The 15,018-nt window shown below is 38.2% G+C and overlaps 5 protein-coding genes across 6 annotated transcripts; 2 read left to right on the plus strand and 3 right to left on the minus strand.

Annotated features, from left to right (window-relative positions):
• Positions 1-3,850: 3,850 nt before the first annotated feature.
• LOC130686788 (transmembrane protein 19-like) lies at positions 3,851-5,921 on the minus strand. Of its 2 annotated transcripts, none has more exons than XM_057509948.2 (8): positions 5,769-5,921; positions 5,480-5,662; positions 5,299-5,409; positions 4,727-4,864; positions 4,518-4,667; positions 4,359-4,463; positions 4,083-4,298; positions 3,851-4,024 (listed from the first exon to the last, which is right to left on the minus strand). In XM_057509948.2, exons 2-8 carry the CDS (start codon positions 5,616-5,618, stop codon positions 3,864-3,866), a joined length of 1,020 nt encoding a protein of 339 aa, XP_057365931.1. In that variant the 5' UTR covers positions 5,619-5,662; positions 5,769-5,921; the 3' UTR covers positions 3,851-3,863. The 2 variants fall into 2 exon arrangements, with proteins under 2 accessions (XP_057365931.1, XP_057365932.1); XM_057509949.2 differs by having other exon boundaries at positions 5,743-5,873.
• Positions 5,922-6,223: 302 nt separating this feature from the next.
• On the plus strand, positions 6,224-8,233 carry LOC130686789 (2-amino-3-carboxymuconate-6-semialdehyde decarboxylase-like). The gene is made up of 7 exons (XM_057509950.1): positions 6,224-6,368; positions 6,468-6,902; positions 6,960-7,048; positions 7,107-7,249; positions 7,309-7,442; positions 7,503-7,598; positions 7,660-8,233. Exons 1-7 carry the CDS (start codon positions 6,312-6,314, stop codon positions 7,723-7,725), a joined length of 1,020 nt encoding a protein of 339 aa, XP_057365933.1. The 5' UTR covers positions 6,224-6,311; the 3' UTR covers positions 7,726-8,233.
• Positions 7,801-9,582, minus strand: LOC130686786 (GTP-binding protein 10-like). Its single transcript, XM_057509944.2, has 7 exons — positions 9,443-9,582; positions 9,293-9,380; positions 9,186-9,233; positions 8,954-9,118; positions 8,661-8,879; positions 8,235-8,597; positions 7,801-8,167 (listed from the first exon to the last, which is right to left on the minus strand). Exons 1-7 carry the CDS (start codon positions 9,479-9,481, stop codon positions 7,908-7,910), a joined length of 1,182 nt encoding a protein of 393 aa, XP_057365927.1. The 5' UTR covers positions 9,482-9,582; the 3' UTR covers positions 7,801-7,907.
• Positions 9,583-9,871: 289 nt separating this feature from the next.
• On the plus strand, positions 9,872-11,623 carry LOC130686793 (NECAP-like protein CG9132). The gene is made up of 5 exons (XM_057509954.2): positions 9,872-10,080; positions 10,492-10,897; positions 10,969-11,083; positions 11,144-11,240; positions 11,312-11,623. The coding sequence occupies exons 1-5, from the start codon at positions 9,995-9,997 to the stop codon at positions 11,343-11,345; spliced, it is 738 nt and encodes a 245-aa protein (XP_057365937.1). The 5' UTR covers positions 9,872-9,994; the 3' UTR covers positions 11,346-11,623.
• A 41-nt stretch (positions 11,624-11,664) lies between these two features.
• Positions 11,665-14,483, minus strand: LOC130686800 (rac GTPase-activating protein 1-like). Its single transcript, XM_059494193.1, has 11 exons — positions 14,458-14,483; positions 14,183-14,277; positions 13,918-14,120; positions 13,530-13,853; positions 13,245-13,455; positions 12,963-13,182; positions 12,616-12,889; positions 12,309-12,559; positions 12,106-12,238; positions 11,922-12,043; positions 11,665-11,852 (listed from the first exon to the last, which is right to left on the minus strand). Exons 1-11 carry the CDS (start codon positions 14,466-14,468, stop codon positions 11,801-11,803), a joined length of 1,896 nt encoding a protein of 631 aa, XP_059350176.1. The 5' UTR covers positions 14,469-14,483; the 3' UTR covers positions 11,665-11,800.
• Between the last annotated feature and the right edge of the window lie 535 nt (positions 14,484-15,018).

Consider the following 15,018-nt stretch of genomic DNA (forward strand, 5'->3'; position numbering starts at 1 on the left):
TATTAAAAAAATTGAAGTGCATATCTGGGCTCCCTTCTTTTCTGAAGCCCCGTTTCCCCTTGACTCATAATAAGCCCGTAGGGGGTCATGCCCCTACTGTACGGTATATATAAAAACAACATATACCGAGGTTTGGAGGGCTCTGGCCGGAAAGGGGACGTGGGGTGCCGCTTCGTCCGATGATGTGTTCACGGAGGGTGACGTGGCTGCCCACAAATCCGAACTAAAGGTTAATCGCTCCTGTAAAAATGTTCCAAATCTTCAGCTCTTCTTCCGGCTTCTCTTAGCCAATCACCGGGTAATCTCCCCGGTGGGTCAACAAGGCAGTGTCTCCCCCTGCCTGGGTTGACGGCAACTTTTGAAAGGGCTATTGTGCCTTTTTAAAGTTGCAAAAATAATTGTAATGTGCAGAGAATTGTCAATAAATTTTTTTTTATAAAATGTTTTTTGCAAAATTTTTTTCTTTCATTGTCTGTGTTCGCTTTGTTCACACATTACATTTATCAACTTTTTTTTTTATTTAGCTTGCTCAATTCATTTTTATGGTTTTTGCCACCGTTGTATCGCTTATCTGTTAGTATTCAATTAGTATTTATTACACTTCTTGAATTCTTGAACTTAGACAAGGAACAACGTGTATTACCTTGATATTTTCTGAAGTAATTTTATACTTGTACATTGTTTTACTGGTATGGGAATCGATCCCCAGACATTCAGCGTGCAACGCCGATGCTCTAACATTGAGCCACGAGATATATCTATCATATTATTTCTATTATCGCATATCATATGTTATAGTCTAGGATGTTTATGTAGTCTTTCACAAGTATATATTTATCTTTTTATAGCTTTCATAAGGTTCATAGCTCTTTGGTAGAGCATTCAGCTGCGGTAACTGTTACCCTGGGTTCAAACCTTAGTAGATGTATAAAGTTCTACGTTTCAATTTTATTCAAAGTGTAAATGCAAGTCCGCAAGTGACTAGAAAAAAGCTAACCTGACATCATATGATTCATGGCTCATTGGTATAGCATCGGCGCGGTATGCCGAACATCCAGGGTTCGATCCCTGGATAATAATTGAATGCTTCCAGATAAACTATGCTTACAGGAAACAATGCTTACCATTAAACGTGGCATAAACAATAAAGGAGAATTGAGAAAGATAAATAAAAAAAAAGATGATAAATGTAATGTGTGTAAACAGACAGTGAAAGAAATAAAATTTGCAAAAAAAATTTATAAAAACAAATTTATTGACAATTCTCTGCACATTACAATTATTTTTGCAACTTTAAAAAGGCACAATAGCCATTTCAAAAGTTGCCGTCAACCCAGGCAGGGGGAGACACTGCCTTGTTGACCCACCGGGGAGATTACCCGGTGATTGGCTAAGAGAAGCCGGAAGAAGAGCTGAAGATTTGGAACATTTTTACAGGAGCGATTAACCTTTAGTTCGGATTTGTGGGCAGCCACGTCACCCTCCGTGAACACATCATCGGACGAAGCGGCACCCCACGTCCCCTTTCCGGCCAGAGCCCTCCAAACCTCGGTATATGTTGTTTTTATATATACCGTACAGTAGGGGCATGACCCCCTACGGGCTTATTATGAGTCAAGGGGAAACGGGGCTACGGAAAGGAAGGGAGCCCAGATATGCACTTCAATTTTTTAAATATCAAATACCATCTGGGGAATCCGAATTAAGTATAGAAATGTCATGTCATCCATCCAATCAATACAATTTATTCAGTGTCTTGCCCCAACCAAGAATCTTTTCAGATCCAATGTTACTATTAACCTATGCTGAGAAAAGAAAAACACCATTAAGCATCTCAATTGTTGCTCATGTGACTTACATGACTCACAGATTCAATTTCTGGCAGAAGCTTGGGAAAGGCCATACAAATTGCAGATGAAAATCATTGTATAAGGCTCTTGAATGATAAAATAGCACCCATAGAATGTTGCATTGTTGATAGTTGTGTTCCCAGTATGCTGAAAATCCTTTCCTATTGGATAAATTTTTTTTTAGATTAGACATGGTTGGCAAAAAGCAGGAGAAATGCTTTGTCATAAATTCAAAAAATTTTCAAGAAAATTCCTTTCATACCTAAAAAGTCCATGTATGATGTTCATCGCTGCAATGCCAACGAAATGAAACATCTTTAGGGCCATTTAAGTACCCAGCTTCACCAACACTCTGAACATAAAGGACAAGTTGTTCTTTAGCAAGAGAAGCAAAATTATTTGAGGCTTCTAGCTGTGACAGAACTATAAAGGATTGCTGTTACACAGGATTCATTCACACAAGATGGTACTTCTCATTAGACAATTTGCATACTCTATTACTTTACCTCATACCTTAATAGTAATGCACTTTCAATGTTTTTCAACTGTAGGCTCACTCTTCCCTCCTGTAACACTTCCAGACTTGACTTGATCCCCCGCTAAAATTCTGTGAATGCAAAATAATAGCATTAAAAATACTTTTTCGATAGACAAAAAACCGAAAAGTACCTAATTCATGTTTTATGTTGAACTCGTGCTATTTCTGGGTTTCCGTACCACACCCATTTTAAGCCCAAATACGGTCCCACAATTGTTCAGTTCCTTCGCTGCATGGACTTATTACTAACAATTCTTTTAGTGCAGCACTAACAGAATTTAAATTTAACCACTGTCAGGTGGTAGACTGAATAACTAAACAATAAATAATTGTTTTTAAAATTCTATACTTATTTTGAATTCTTATTTGAAAAGTTTAGGCTCCTGACTGTGTTCTCCTCCTGCCAACTCATCCTCATGTTCAGTTATGGATGAGTTTTGAAAAACCTCCTTCACTGTTTGGAAACTGTTCCGTTCCAATTTGTTCTTTTCCCCTACTGAGCTTGAAGACTCAAAATTTGAGCTACAAAACACAAATGAATAAAAGCAAATAAATAGAATCATTACGTGTTAGGCCTTACCGATCCTTAGCTTTTTGTTATCTAATATTTTGTGTTGTTCCAATAACTGGGCCTACAGCTTCATAATTTGATCTAATAAACAATAATTAATAATTGAAAACCAATATAATAATGTTTATACTTACCATTTTTTTGTTTTATTATCTTATCCATTTTTCAATTGTTCCTCCAGCCACGCGTTATTCTCTCCATCCACGCTACAGAACTAACTGCGAATGGCATCCAATGGACTGAAATTGCCTAAGCCAGTAATAACGAGTCTGAGCGGTAGATGGCTACGTGTCGGAAAAAAAGAAAAAAGTGTGATCTTTTTTTTTTTTTTTGGCGAAATTTTTTTTTTTTTTGTGTAAAACGGATTGCCATATGCCATAGCTATTCACGAAAATAAGGTTTATTTTTGAGTTGGCCTTATGGTTTTTGACTTAAACAAAAAAAAAACAGAAAGTCGGTCTTATTTTGTCGGGCGTACAATCTTCTATCTAAAAGACTAATCGAAAAAAAAATTTGATTTCCATGATATTCATTCAACTTTGAATCTATGTCATGTATATTAATAATCATTGTATAAAAAGGTTTTTAAAAATGAAAAGTAGAGCTTATTTTGTCGGGTTAAAATTTGTTGCTACAAAAAATTCACTTGGAATTTGATATATATCACAGTTTATGCTCCAAAGTTTAATGCTGATTTCGGGAAAAAATAGTGATTTTCTCGTCGGACTAGCCTTTGTTGTACTAAAAGGTAATAACGTGCTGCTAATAAATATAAATTCAAACTTTTTAACAAAATATAACTTTATTTTCCAACAAACTACAGTAACGCAGGAGTTAAGATTATGGACTCCTTTAGTTTTATTAGAAATTAATTATTTCTTAATTAAAAAAAAAAATAAACTGCTTACTTTGGCCAGAAATAAATGGATATCCATGTAACAAAAAGGGCAGCTAAAAATGAAGAAATCAAGTTGACACTATGATTATCAAGCCAGGGAGACCCACTGACTTTTCTGACACCCGGACGTGGATATTCTACTATGATGCCGGTTTGCTCATCAACGCCTATGAATAATAAAGTTGTAGCAACTGCTGATTCTTGCAGACCCATGAAATATTTTACCAGAAAACTGACACGTAGCACCAAGAAAAGAATCGAGTAAACTTCCTATTAAGCCGCCAAAAAGCCCAGTTAACATTAGAGGCCATTGGCTGATGTTAACTTCAAGAATGTCGGCATCCAAACGTAAAAGAAGAGTAACATAATAGGCTACTCCTACCACAAGACCACCAAGCGCGCTCATTAAGATGCCTACCCAGGTAACACCTCCATTTGTACCTAATAAAGAAGAAATAATTGCCTAACTCGTAAGAAAAAATTGTTTTACTAATGGTTTACCACGGGGAACGTTCTTCCAATTTGTAATTAACCGGGGCGGAATGTCAGTCATAACTGTTCCAAACTCAGACGCCCATGTATCTCCGTTTGCGCAGGAAATTGTGCCTAGTGTTACAAGTAATAAAGTTTATATAATCAATAAAGAAATAACGGTAGTACTTAAAATCGCAATCGATAGCCAAGATTGCCTGTAGTGATGGTGGAAATCAATTGCATGTTCTCCAGATCCAGATTCGATAAAATATATTACACCAAGATATGCGGCAACCCCACCATTGCAAATGACCTGAACCCAATTTCTTTGTCCTCCTAAATGAAGGGAAAGAAATGTTTTGAAGCATTATTCTTGAGTTTACTGCACTAGGTACCTTTTCTAAAATCTTCCTCCAATGATTTTTTTTTTTCACTTCTAAATTTAGTGGCCCATGATGAAGAAAGAAAGAACATCATGAGACTTGCCAAGTAAGCATAGCTTGTTATAGTTAGAATAAATCCTACAAAGTATCCTGAATAAATTATTGTTTGTTAAATCCAATACCACCATTTCTATACTGTAGGCAACTAATAAATTTTATAGCTAATAGCCATTTGAATATGACAAAATGATACAGTATTGAAAACAATTTTTCAACTACCCCCTCGAGTAATGACAGGCCCAACTGAACTGATAATACCAAAGAACAAGTAGGGTTTGGCAAAAAAAAAACAATATCTGTATAGACTTATGTAATTGTATACATATGCTTATACTTATATTTATTTTATCTGTATGTGTACATGTACCTAAGTGCACATGTATATGTATATATGTTTATACATAAATGTATGAAAAACCCCTTCCATTCCATAATATCTTGCTAAAAAAATGTTTCAACAACCAAGCTGGCGGAATAAGAAAACCCGATGGAAATTGTATAATAGTAATACTTATAATCCTTACCTAGGAGAGCACCGGTTAGACTAAGGCTGTTTTTCTTGAGACCTCTATAAGAAATGATGGCCGGGACTAATGTTGCAATGAACCACCTAACAGGGGAAGTATCAGAGACATCTATGCAGCATTAATGGACAGGAAGGCATTAACCATATTACTAATTCAATTATTTCAAATATATTTTTACCATCTGCACTAAGATAATTAGACCGTATGGTGCCAAATACCCATAGTGTCAAGGAAATTGGCATAATAAGCAGGCCACCAATAATGGGTTTAAGTAGGGTTTTGGTTGGTACGTATTGGGTATGCTCCAAGTTATTCATTTTCTAACGGATTCTGGTCTTTCTGCAGGTTATTTCGAAGCAAACTACAGATGTTGAGTTTGCATCATGGTTTACGTGGTTGGAAAGAAGAAATTTAAATATTAATACCTTATTAATTATTTACCTAATATCAAGAATAGTTTCGATTACTTATCGAATGAGCACATGCCAGGCCATTTAACTGAAAAACAATACGTTGGAACTGGTTTGTTTAAACGCAGCCAAATGGGACGTCATAGCCACGAAATCGATAATTGGTAAATAGGGGTTATAAACACCCTGTTGGCTTTCCCATGCGTGATGATGAATTAAAACTTCTCTTTTTCGGCTGCATCCAACAATTGTCCGGCCTCAAGCGGTTAAAATCTGAAACTTTAAAAGTAGCAGCAAACCCATTTTTTCTCGTTTACCCCACTTAACATAATTATTAAAACATGAACAAAAATAAAAAATGAAAAAAAAATGTTTAACAACATTTTTCTCAGCAATTTTTTGTATGGCAACCAACGCTGATTGATAATGCATGGTAGTTTTCAGCAACGAGTTGCGAAAACCACCCGACAGAGTTAAAAGCCGAGAGCCTACAATACTACTGACTAGTGACTAACCAGGACCAGGACCATTCGTGATTGCGCCCTCGACGATTACGAACGCAAACAAAACAAAAGCGCTTGATTCAAATATAACAACATCATGAAAATCGATATTCATACCCACGTTTTACCGAAGACGTGGCCCAACTTAGCTGAGGTACTGTTTACAAAATTCTACAATAAAATATTTATTTAATTAATAATTTAAGTAAACTAACTCAACTAATGGAATGGAATTTTTTCTACCATTAATCAGCGCTATGGTTATGGTGGCTTTGTGCAATTGGAACACGATCCTGACAACAAAGATACTGCTAAAATGATGAAAGATGGAAAGCTTTTTAGAGTTGTGGAAAAAAACTGTTGGGACATGGAGTCTCGACTCGCCGATATGGAAAAATCCAAGGTTGCCGTGCAGGTGCTGTCCACAGTCCCCGTTATGTTCAGCTATTGGGCCAAGTCTGCTGATGCACTGGATCTATCAAAAATTCTCAATGATGACCTGGCTGGCAAGGTTAACAAATTTCCTTCAAAGTTTGCTGGCCTTGGGACTGTTCCTATGCAAGACCCTCTTCTGGCTGCAGAGGAAATAAAGAGATGTGTTGTGGACCTTGGACTGTCTGGAATTCAAATTGGTTCACATGTTAACAAATGGAACCTGGATGCTCCAGAATTGACTCCAATCTGGAAAGTAAGCAGTTTTATAATTTAGAATTACTATCGTTTGAATCATTTAATACTTCTCCAGACATGTGAAGATTTGAAGTGCTCTGTTTTTGTGCATCCTTGGGACATGCCCAGTCTGGATGGCAGACATAGTAAATATTGGATGCCTTGGTAACATAAATTTTGGTGTTAACTTTTCGTAATCTTTAGACAACATTAAAGTATTTAGGCTCGTTGGAATGCCAATGGAGACCACAACCGCGATATGTTGTATGGTTATGGGTGGTGTTCTTCAGAATTTTCCCTCCCTTAAAGTCTGTTTTGCCCACGGTGGCGGCGCCTATCCCTTCACTATAGGAAGGATAGAACATGGTATATTACGTATTGCAAGAGAACTTCGGGTCTTTTGAATTACCAGCACATTTTTGTAGGTTACAAAGTGAGGCCTGATCTATGTGCCACAAACTGTTCTCTTAGTCCACGAGAGTTCTGCGGCAAATTCTACACTGACTCCCTCGTCCATGATTCCAATGCCCTACGGATGCTTGTTGACGTGATTGGAAAAGTAAAACAATACCTTGTAACAATACTGTACATTTGGAATTAGAAACGATTGTAATTTTAGAGCCGCGTCATGCTTGGAACTGACTACCCTTTTCCACTGGGAGAATTGGAACCAGGCGCGTTAATTGAATCCATGGACGATCTAGGTTCCCTGAAAGTAATTCGAAGTCAGAGTTTTTAAATGATCACAAGTATATAAAAGATTTCTGATCCCACAGGATAAGCTACTTTACGAAAATGCCATGGAATTTCTGAATTTGGATTCTTCGAGATTTGAAAGCTAGAATCCAATCAATGATTGACAGTTTGCCGATGCAAAAGTATACTGGAAAGGCGTCTACAATGCTCAAACTTACCTAAGGGTAAAAGCTATATTTTATCTTCCACAGGATCATTAACATTTAACATGGTTAACGTTTAATTGCCTTCATTATGTTTAAAACATCTCTAATCGAAATACTTACAATCACATTAAATTTGAGGAACTGTGTTCTGTTAATTCATTTTGAATTTGGTGTCTTTGTTTCATGTCTTTAATACCGTCTGCTATCTGTTGGATTGGCAATTGACTTCTTTCGTAATCCGCATGAATGTCTAAATGATGTCGAAGCTTGAGAGCTAGCGTACGGACCGCTTCGGGATCTTGCTGAACAGATATACTCCAAATCTCGTCGAACGCTATCGGTTGTTGGGGTTGCATTACTTTTGGTAGTAGACGAATGTTCTCTACGATGTTTAGGTTCCATTACATTAGAATGCCAATAGTAAATAAAGCATATGTGAAAAGGTTTACCTTTGTAGTTACTAAGTAAATCTTTCAATTTCTTCCACTTTTCCTCCGCTCCTTCTGTATCCATTTTGTTGACAACAAGCAATGTCGGCTTAGAAAGAATATCTTTACCATAAAGTTCTAACTCTTTGTTCAGCAGAGCCACAGTCTCAAACGGCTGCCGGTGAGGATATTCATAACTTAGTTGGAAGCCATTTATGTCTACCATGAAGACTAGAAGCTTTGTTCGCTCGATGTGTTTAAGAAAGCGATAACCTAGACCCCGATTCTGGTGGGCACCCTCGATAAGCCCAGGTAAGTCGGCCATTGTTATTTGTCTGAAGTCGTCGTACGTGATAACACCCAGTTGAGGTTTCAGTGTGGTAACTTAAAAAAACAAACAAAGATTTAACTGAAAATACAAACAGAAAATAAAGTAGCGAAACTTACAAGGGTAGGCTGCAACACGAGGTTTCGCTCTGGATATGGATTTTAATAAGGATGATTTGCCTGCATTTGGGAAACCTACTAGACCAATATCAGCAATCAATTTCAAGTCAAGGACAACTTTTAGTTCCTCTCCTTTCAACCCATTGAATTGGGAAGCTGGTTGCCCTCCAAGTCCTCCTTTAGCAACTATTACTTGCTCATTAGCCTTATTTAAGTCTCCTGTTAATAATCAAATAAATGATTTAATAAAAGAATAATTTAGTAGGTAAAAAATGAAAGCAAAAATGTTTGACCAAGTTTAACACCAGTTGTAGAAAATACAGATATTCCTGTAGGAACTGGTAATATAAAATCGGCTCCATGGTCTCCACACAACCTGTGGGCATGGCTATTTTCTCCTTCTGCAGCCTTTACTAGTCTTGCAGGCACTTTGTGAAGTACTTTATTAAGGGTCATTTCTAGATGTATGTTTGCAAGATTTTTTAAAATTGGGTGTTCTATATTAGAAAACTATTTAACTACTACCTTCGTCAGCAACTAAAATGACATTTCCTCCTCTACCACCAACACCACCTTTAGAAGATTTAAAACTATTAATACCTAAAAGTCATTTCTGGTTTGTTAATTTGCACCATATTTCGGATGACCCATACCACCAGGTCCACCACGGACCACCAAGCGCAGCGAGTCAATGAATTTTCCACTGCCCTTTCCTCGTGCCTTTCGGAGAACAAAAAAAAATTTAGGAAAACATAAACATTTTAATTCAGATTTTTCATTACTTTCTTACTGCAAAACCTTAAAACTGTGCAGAACACCATAACGAGTATGTCGTAACTTGTCTTTAAGGAAATTTTTTTTCTTAACTGAGTATTTGAAATGTGTTTTGTTCGTTTGTAATTCCACGTTCTAGCAGACAATTGTCAACCACGGGGCAAGGAGGTTTTGCTAAACGGACAACATTAAACAAATGTCTTTTTCCTTTCAAAAAGTCCATGAATTTGTTTCATCAGAAAAAAATCCGATACAATCGTGTGGTAGGCCGTGTACTATAAACGAAATTAGTTCTAAATAAAAAATAAGTAAACACGATAAAAAAAAAGGTGATCTAAGAACTGGAAGCTGTTTAGCTTTATTTCCAAGTATCCGCCTCCAATCAGATGTTTGCTTTAGAGAGTCGACTGATAAAAGTCTGCTTCTCATACAGCTGTCAGTTTTTCATGAAATTTTTCCTTGGCAGCCTGTCATAAGATTGCTGAAGATCAAACTAGACATTTGTTATTTTTGATCGCTAGTTTGTTCTTAGTGTCAATTTTTTTTTAACTTGAAGAATTATGGAAGACTACGAAGCAATTTTACTCGTTAAGCAAGAAGTTTTTGTTTTTAAAATACCTCCACGTACATCTAATCGAGGATACAGGTAAATAAATTTAAGTTACATTTAGTAATGTAAAGGTTTTCCCCCTTCATTTGTCATATTAAGCGAAGTTATATTCTTATTCACACTTGCAATAGATAACTTGACCAATTTCTTCTTTGCTACACAACTACACCTGATAGTACTTTGATATTATGTCTCACAGTTGTTGACTTTGTTGCATGATTTAATTAGAATCATATTCTACGCGATATTTGACATCCATCTACAATTTTGGCAAACCTCTAAAAAAATCATTAAATCTGAAAACTTATAATTATAAAATTAATAAGAAAGTCATAATACAACCTGCAAAGGCAGCACCACTTTTTCTTTTGTAAAACTCGAAGTACCTTTATTAATTTATCTCACCTCCAAGTAAAACATGTGTTTCTAATATTGTGTCAAATGCAGAGCTGCAGATTGGAATCTATCTACTCCGGATTGGACGGGCCGGATGCGCCTATTAGCCAAAGGCACCGAGTGCATCCTAAAGTTGGAGGATAAGGTTAGCGGAGAACTTTTCGCCAAGTGTCCGGTAGATCAGTATCCTGGAATCGCCATCGAAGCAGTAAGCGACTCTTCGAGATACTTTGTGGTTCGAATTCAAGATGATTCTGGGCGAGCCGCGTTCATTGGTGTGGGCTTTGCCGATCGATCAGACAGCTTCGATTTGAACGTAGCCCTTCAAGATCACTTCAAATGGGTGAAACAAAGCCAAGAGATGGAAAAAGAAGGTACAACGGAGGAGGCTGCAAAACCCCGATTAGATCTCAGTTTCAAGGCCGGTGAGACCATCAAAATCAACATGAAAATTGGGGTATGGGTGCATGCTTCTGTAAATACTAGCCAAATGTTAAGCTAAATGTTTTTAAATTGAATAATGTTTAGAAAAAAGACGGAGATGGTGCTACCAAGCCTAAAACGAAACCATTGGGAGGGTTGCCTCCTCCGCCGGGTGCAGTACGCTTAGCCCCACCAGGAGGAATAAAACTTAATGTTGATGGTACGCGGAAAGAAATCGCTTGTTTTATAGTTATCTAATACCTACAACTTTAATCTGTAGGCGCTGACGGAGGATTAAAACAGCCAGAGCCATTGCAGCAAGAAATTTGGGGCGATTTCACAAGTGCTGGACCCAGTACTACCACCGCTCCCCCAAAGTAACTAGACTGGTTAGTTGGTTTTGTTAGCATATTATATTAATCATGTTTTTTTTTATCTCGTCTTACAGACCACCAGTGAGTTCCAATTGGGTCCAATTCTGAAAGGATCCATATCTACTGCGAAATTGATTTTGGACCCTTGAAACGAATCTGAAAAATAAATGGCCCAGAGCCGTTTATGGGAAATTTTTTTGTTCTCTCACATTCCTCCCTATTGTTGAATTATGCTGAATCTTGAATGTTAATTCAATCTATTATCAATTACTTACCATAACTCTCTACGAATAGGTTCGCGTTGTTGTAAGATTATTGATTGGGTATTATCGTAGTGCATGTTCGTGTTGCTACAGCCAGTCTCCTCATACAACGGTTACTTAAAACTTCCTGTTTTTTTCTTCAAATGGGGCAATTTTTTTTATTCCACTTAAACATTTTTGGCGAAGAAAAAAAAAGAAACAAGTGGTGTAGTTCAAAAAGAAAAGCAGATTATTAACATGTAAGAAGTTGATAGATTAACGAATTGAAATTTCGAAACGCAAAACTAGCGACACATGACCTTAGTTTATCATGTTGGGAGATGAGAAAAACGTAGGACCCCTTTTCACACTTCTACGCGAAATAGAAAATGAAAGACATTTAACTCTAGAACAAAATACTACGTGAGGAAAATAGACTTACTTGGCAATCGTTGCCACTCCTGGATGGCGTGAACTCACAGGAGTAGATGTAAAAGTTTCTGTCTCAGCGTCCACGTAGCGCGTCCAGTAATCGCTAGGGATGAGCAAAAGCCTCTCCATGGTCTATAAAATAACCCACATGACGTTACTGCAAATTTGAGACGATGACAATTGAAAAGTTTTACCAAGTGCTGTTTCTTGAGCTGCTTGAGTGCCATCTCCGGGAGTGGATCTGGGCACGAATATCCGATGATGGTAGGACCGAATATCTTGGCCAAATTCGTTATTGGCATCTTGCACATTTCAGCTTCTGCGACGCTATTTGACGACGCAAAAATTCGAGCAATTCAAACAAGTTGTTAACGAACGAAAACGGAAAAAGTTATACCGCTGAAGATGGAGAATAACGTATGCGAGCGTGTCTCGGTTGGGTTGCGGGAGATCAGGGATGAGTGAGTACACTGTTGTCTGTACATCCATCTCATCGTTAAGATCAGCGATGCGAACAAAACTGTCCCAGAGCGTGTAGGTGATGAGCGGCTCTTTAAGCGAGCGGAAGAAAAGCTTCAGAGTCCCAGTTACAACGTGAATATCAATCTGAGACAACGTCGGCTGACCCTTACCACGCAACAAACGTTCCTGTAAAACGAACATTTGATTACAACATACTAATTCAGTGCTAACTGTAAAGTTACCTTCATGTCCTTAATTTCTTTCTCAGAACCGTTGACACGATAGATGCCAACCTCTGTCAAGCCACGACGTTCGATTTCGTTGACACAGTGAATGACCAAGCCGGGAATCATGGGCGACATGTTGGGAGCGTAATCAGCAACTGTACCGACGAAGCCCTTGTTAGAAGGCGTTTGAACGGTTGGGACACACGGCATAGGCATACGCGACTTGCAATCCACGTGACAAGTTCCTCGACACTCGATACATTTCAAGGCAGGCTTCCCAAATTTAATCCTTTAAAACGGGAAAGTTGACTTGTTAGAGAGAACCCTGCCCACTTTTTTTGTAAGACGAAGTACAGGCTTACCGGTTACCGCATGGAAGACAGTTTTCTGGCTTAATGATTGTTTTCTGGCTAAAGGTGTGCTGCCGTTGATTGATTCGGCCCCCTGAAGCCATGGTGCGCAAATACGCAGTTCCGCCCAGTGTGTGAGTGGAATGAGCCGATGCTGATGGATTAGCACTCGGGCGTCGGATAGCAACGGGTGTCTTACCGTCGGGTAGTTCCCATGAAGATTCAATCAAATCTGCATGTTCAAACAAAGAATTAGTTAGCAATGCACGCTCCCAGTTAAAAGATAAAGCAAACACTTGCATTGTGGAGGAGCGTTTGGTATGATTCCAGGTTCGCTGGAGCTCCGCTTTCTTTGGTTTCTAGGGGTGACATGGCCGTCATCGCTTTCTTTGCCCACGTCGGGGCAATTTTCAATAATGGATGTGGCCGTGATTGGACCTCCTTTATTGACAGTTACTGTCGTTGTGGCGATCATGCGTTCATTGCCTGATACTTCCATAATATTCTTTGAGCCAAAATAGAAAATATATTTATGGCATTAGAAATCAGAAATCGGTGTGAAAACAGTCGTTGTCATACTTCACGGTTAGTTTTGTAGCGTTTTGAGCTGTCGAGATTGTAACACATTCCTTCTGATGGCCGTTTTGATCGGGGTGCTCTACTAGAACGCATTACTGACAACTCAAGTTCTTCTTCTGTGCGTTCGGTAGTGAGATCGAATGAAGCCAACAGTGAGCCGGTACTGTTCAGCTCGTTGATTGTGTTTAATCTGTCACCAGGCGACTCAAAATTTCCACGTGAATAGCGTCCAGTATTGCTAAGCATCGCCAGTTTTTCGCGGGTTTCATCTTTGATATCCTTCTCGGCCGACACTATCTCCCGAACAATGTACAGTTGTTTTTCCTATAACAGCCGTAATGTGCCATTAACCATTTCAGTATGAGAGGATCCAATTAACACAACCTACCAAAGATTTCTTTTCATCTGATACTTGTTTTCTGACTTTGATTTCATTTTTAAGTAGAACAGTAGCATGATGGTATTGCAGCTCAAGCTTGGAATTCATTTTGTTGACTTCATTCAACTGATTCTGCATCCGTCTCAGCTCTGCTTCAGCATCAAGCCATTTCTGACGACCCACTTCCTGGTTCACAGCAAACTTGAGGAACTCTAAAAGCGAAAGAAAGAATTGGTTAATGTCAGTAGTTGATCCATATTGAGTTACACAATACCTTTCTCGGAACTATTGATGAAGTAATTAAATCCTCTGCAGAGGTCATCATATTGAGCCAAGACAGACACCTGCTTGGCAGACATTGCTAGACACCTAAACTAAATAATAAAGATATCTCCATTACTAAAATTACTTCAGTTTGCCTTTTTTTTTAAACAGTGTCTAAACAACATAAATAAAGTATGAAAACTTGTAAGGTTAATGTGGCTTATCAGAAGAAAATTATTATATCTTAACAAACAGTAAAACTTGTGTTGGGTTTGGCAAGGAAACGTTGGCGTCATATCGAAACACTTGTTTGGGCGAAATTGGAAAAACACGAATTTGGAGCTCACAGAACTTTCAACCAAGTGAAAACTAATGGCATTTACATACCTAAAATAAAGCACACCCAGACAGATAAAAACCGCGTTTGAAATAACGAACTTTCAGCTGTACAAAACGTTTCACTTGTAGCTCACAGTTAGCATGACTTGTGAGCTGCGACAACCAACTTCAATCTGCAACGCTTGGATTTTTGAAAATGTTCCGTTGGGGTTGGGTGCGGCGTTGCCGATTTTCCGTAAATATCGTCCTCTTCCCCCTTGTCCACCTGACTCAAGATAACTCGACATCAGCAGATAGGGGCTTGCAATGATAGCCCTTTGAGGGATCGGGGAGGATTTATTATAGTATAACGATCGATACGGTGATGGCTCTATATTTATTTTCAATTATTCATTCCAAATATTATGCTGCGTGCATAACGATCGTGAGTAAACATGACATTGCAGCGCCATAGATGCATATTTTCGTCTGGATTGCGAACATGCTCCCATCGCACAGAAAGTGAAA

Source organism: Daphnia carinata, chromosome 2 (assembly GCF_022539665.2).
Source record: "Daphnia carinata strain CSIRO-1 chromosome 2, CSIRO_AGI_Dcar_HiC_V3, whole genome shotgun sequence".
In the NCBI taxonomy this organism is placed as follows: Eukaryota; Metazoa; Arthropoda; class Branchiopoda; order Diplostraca; family Daphniidae; genus Daphnia; species Daphnia carinata.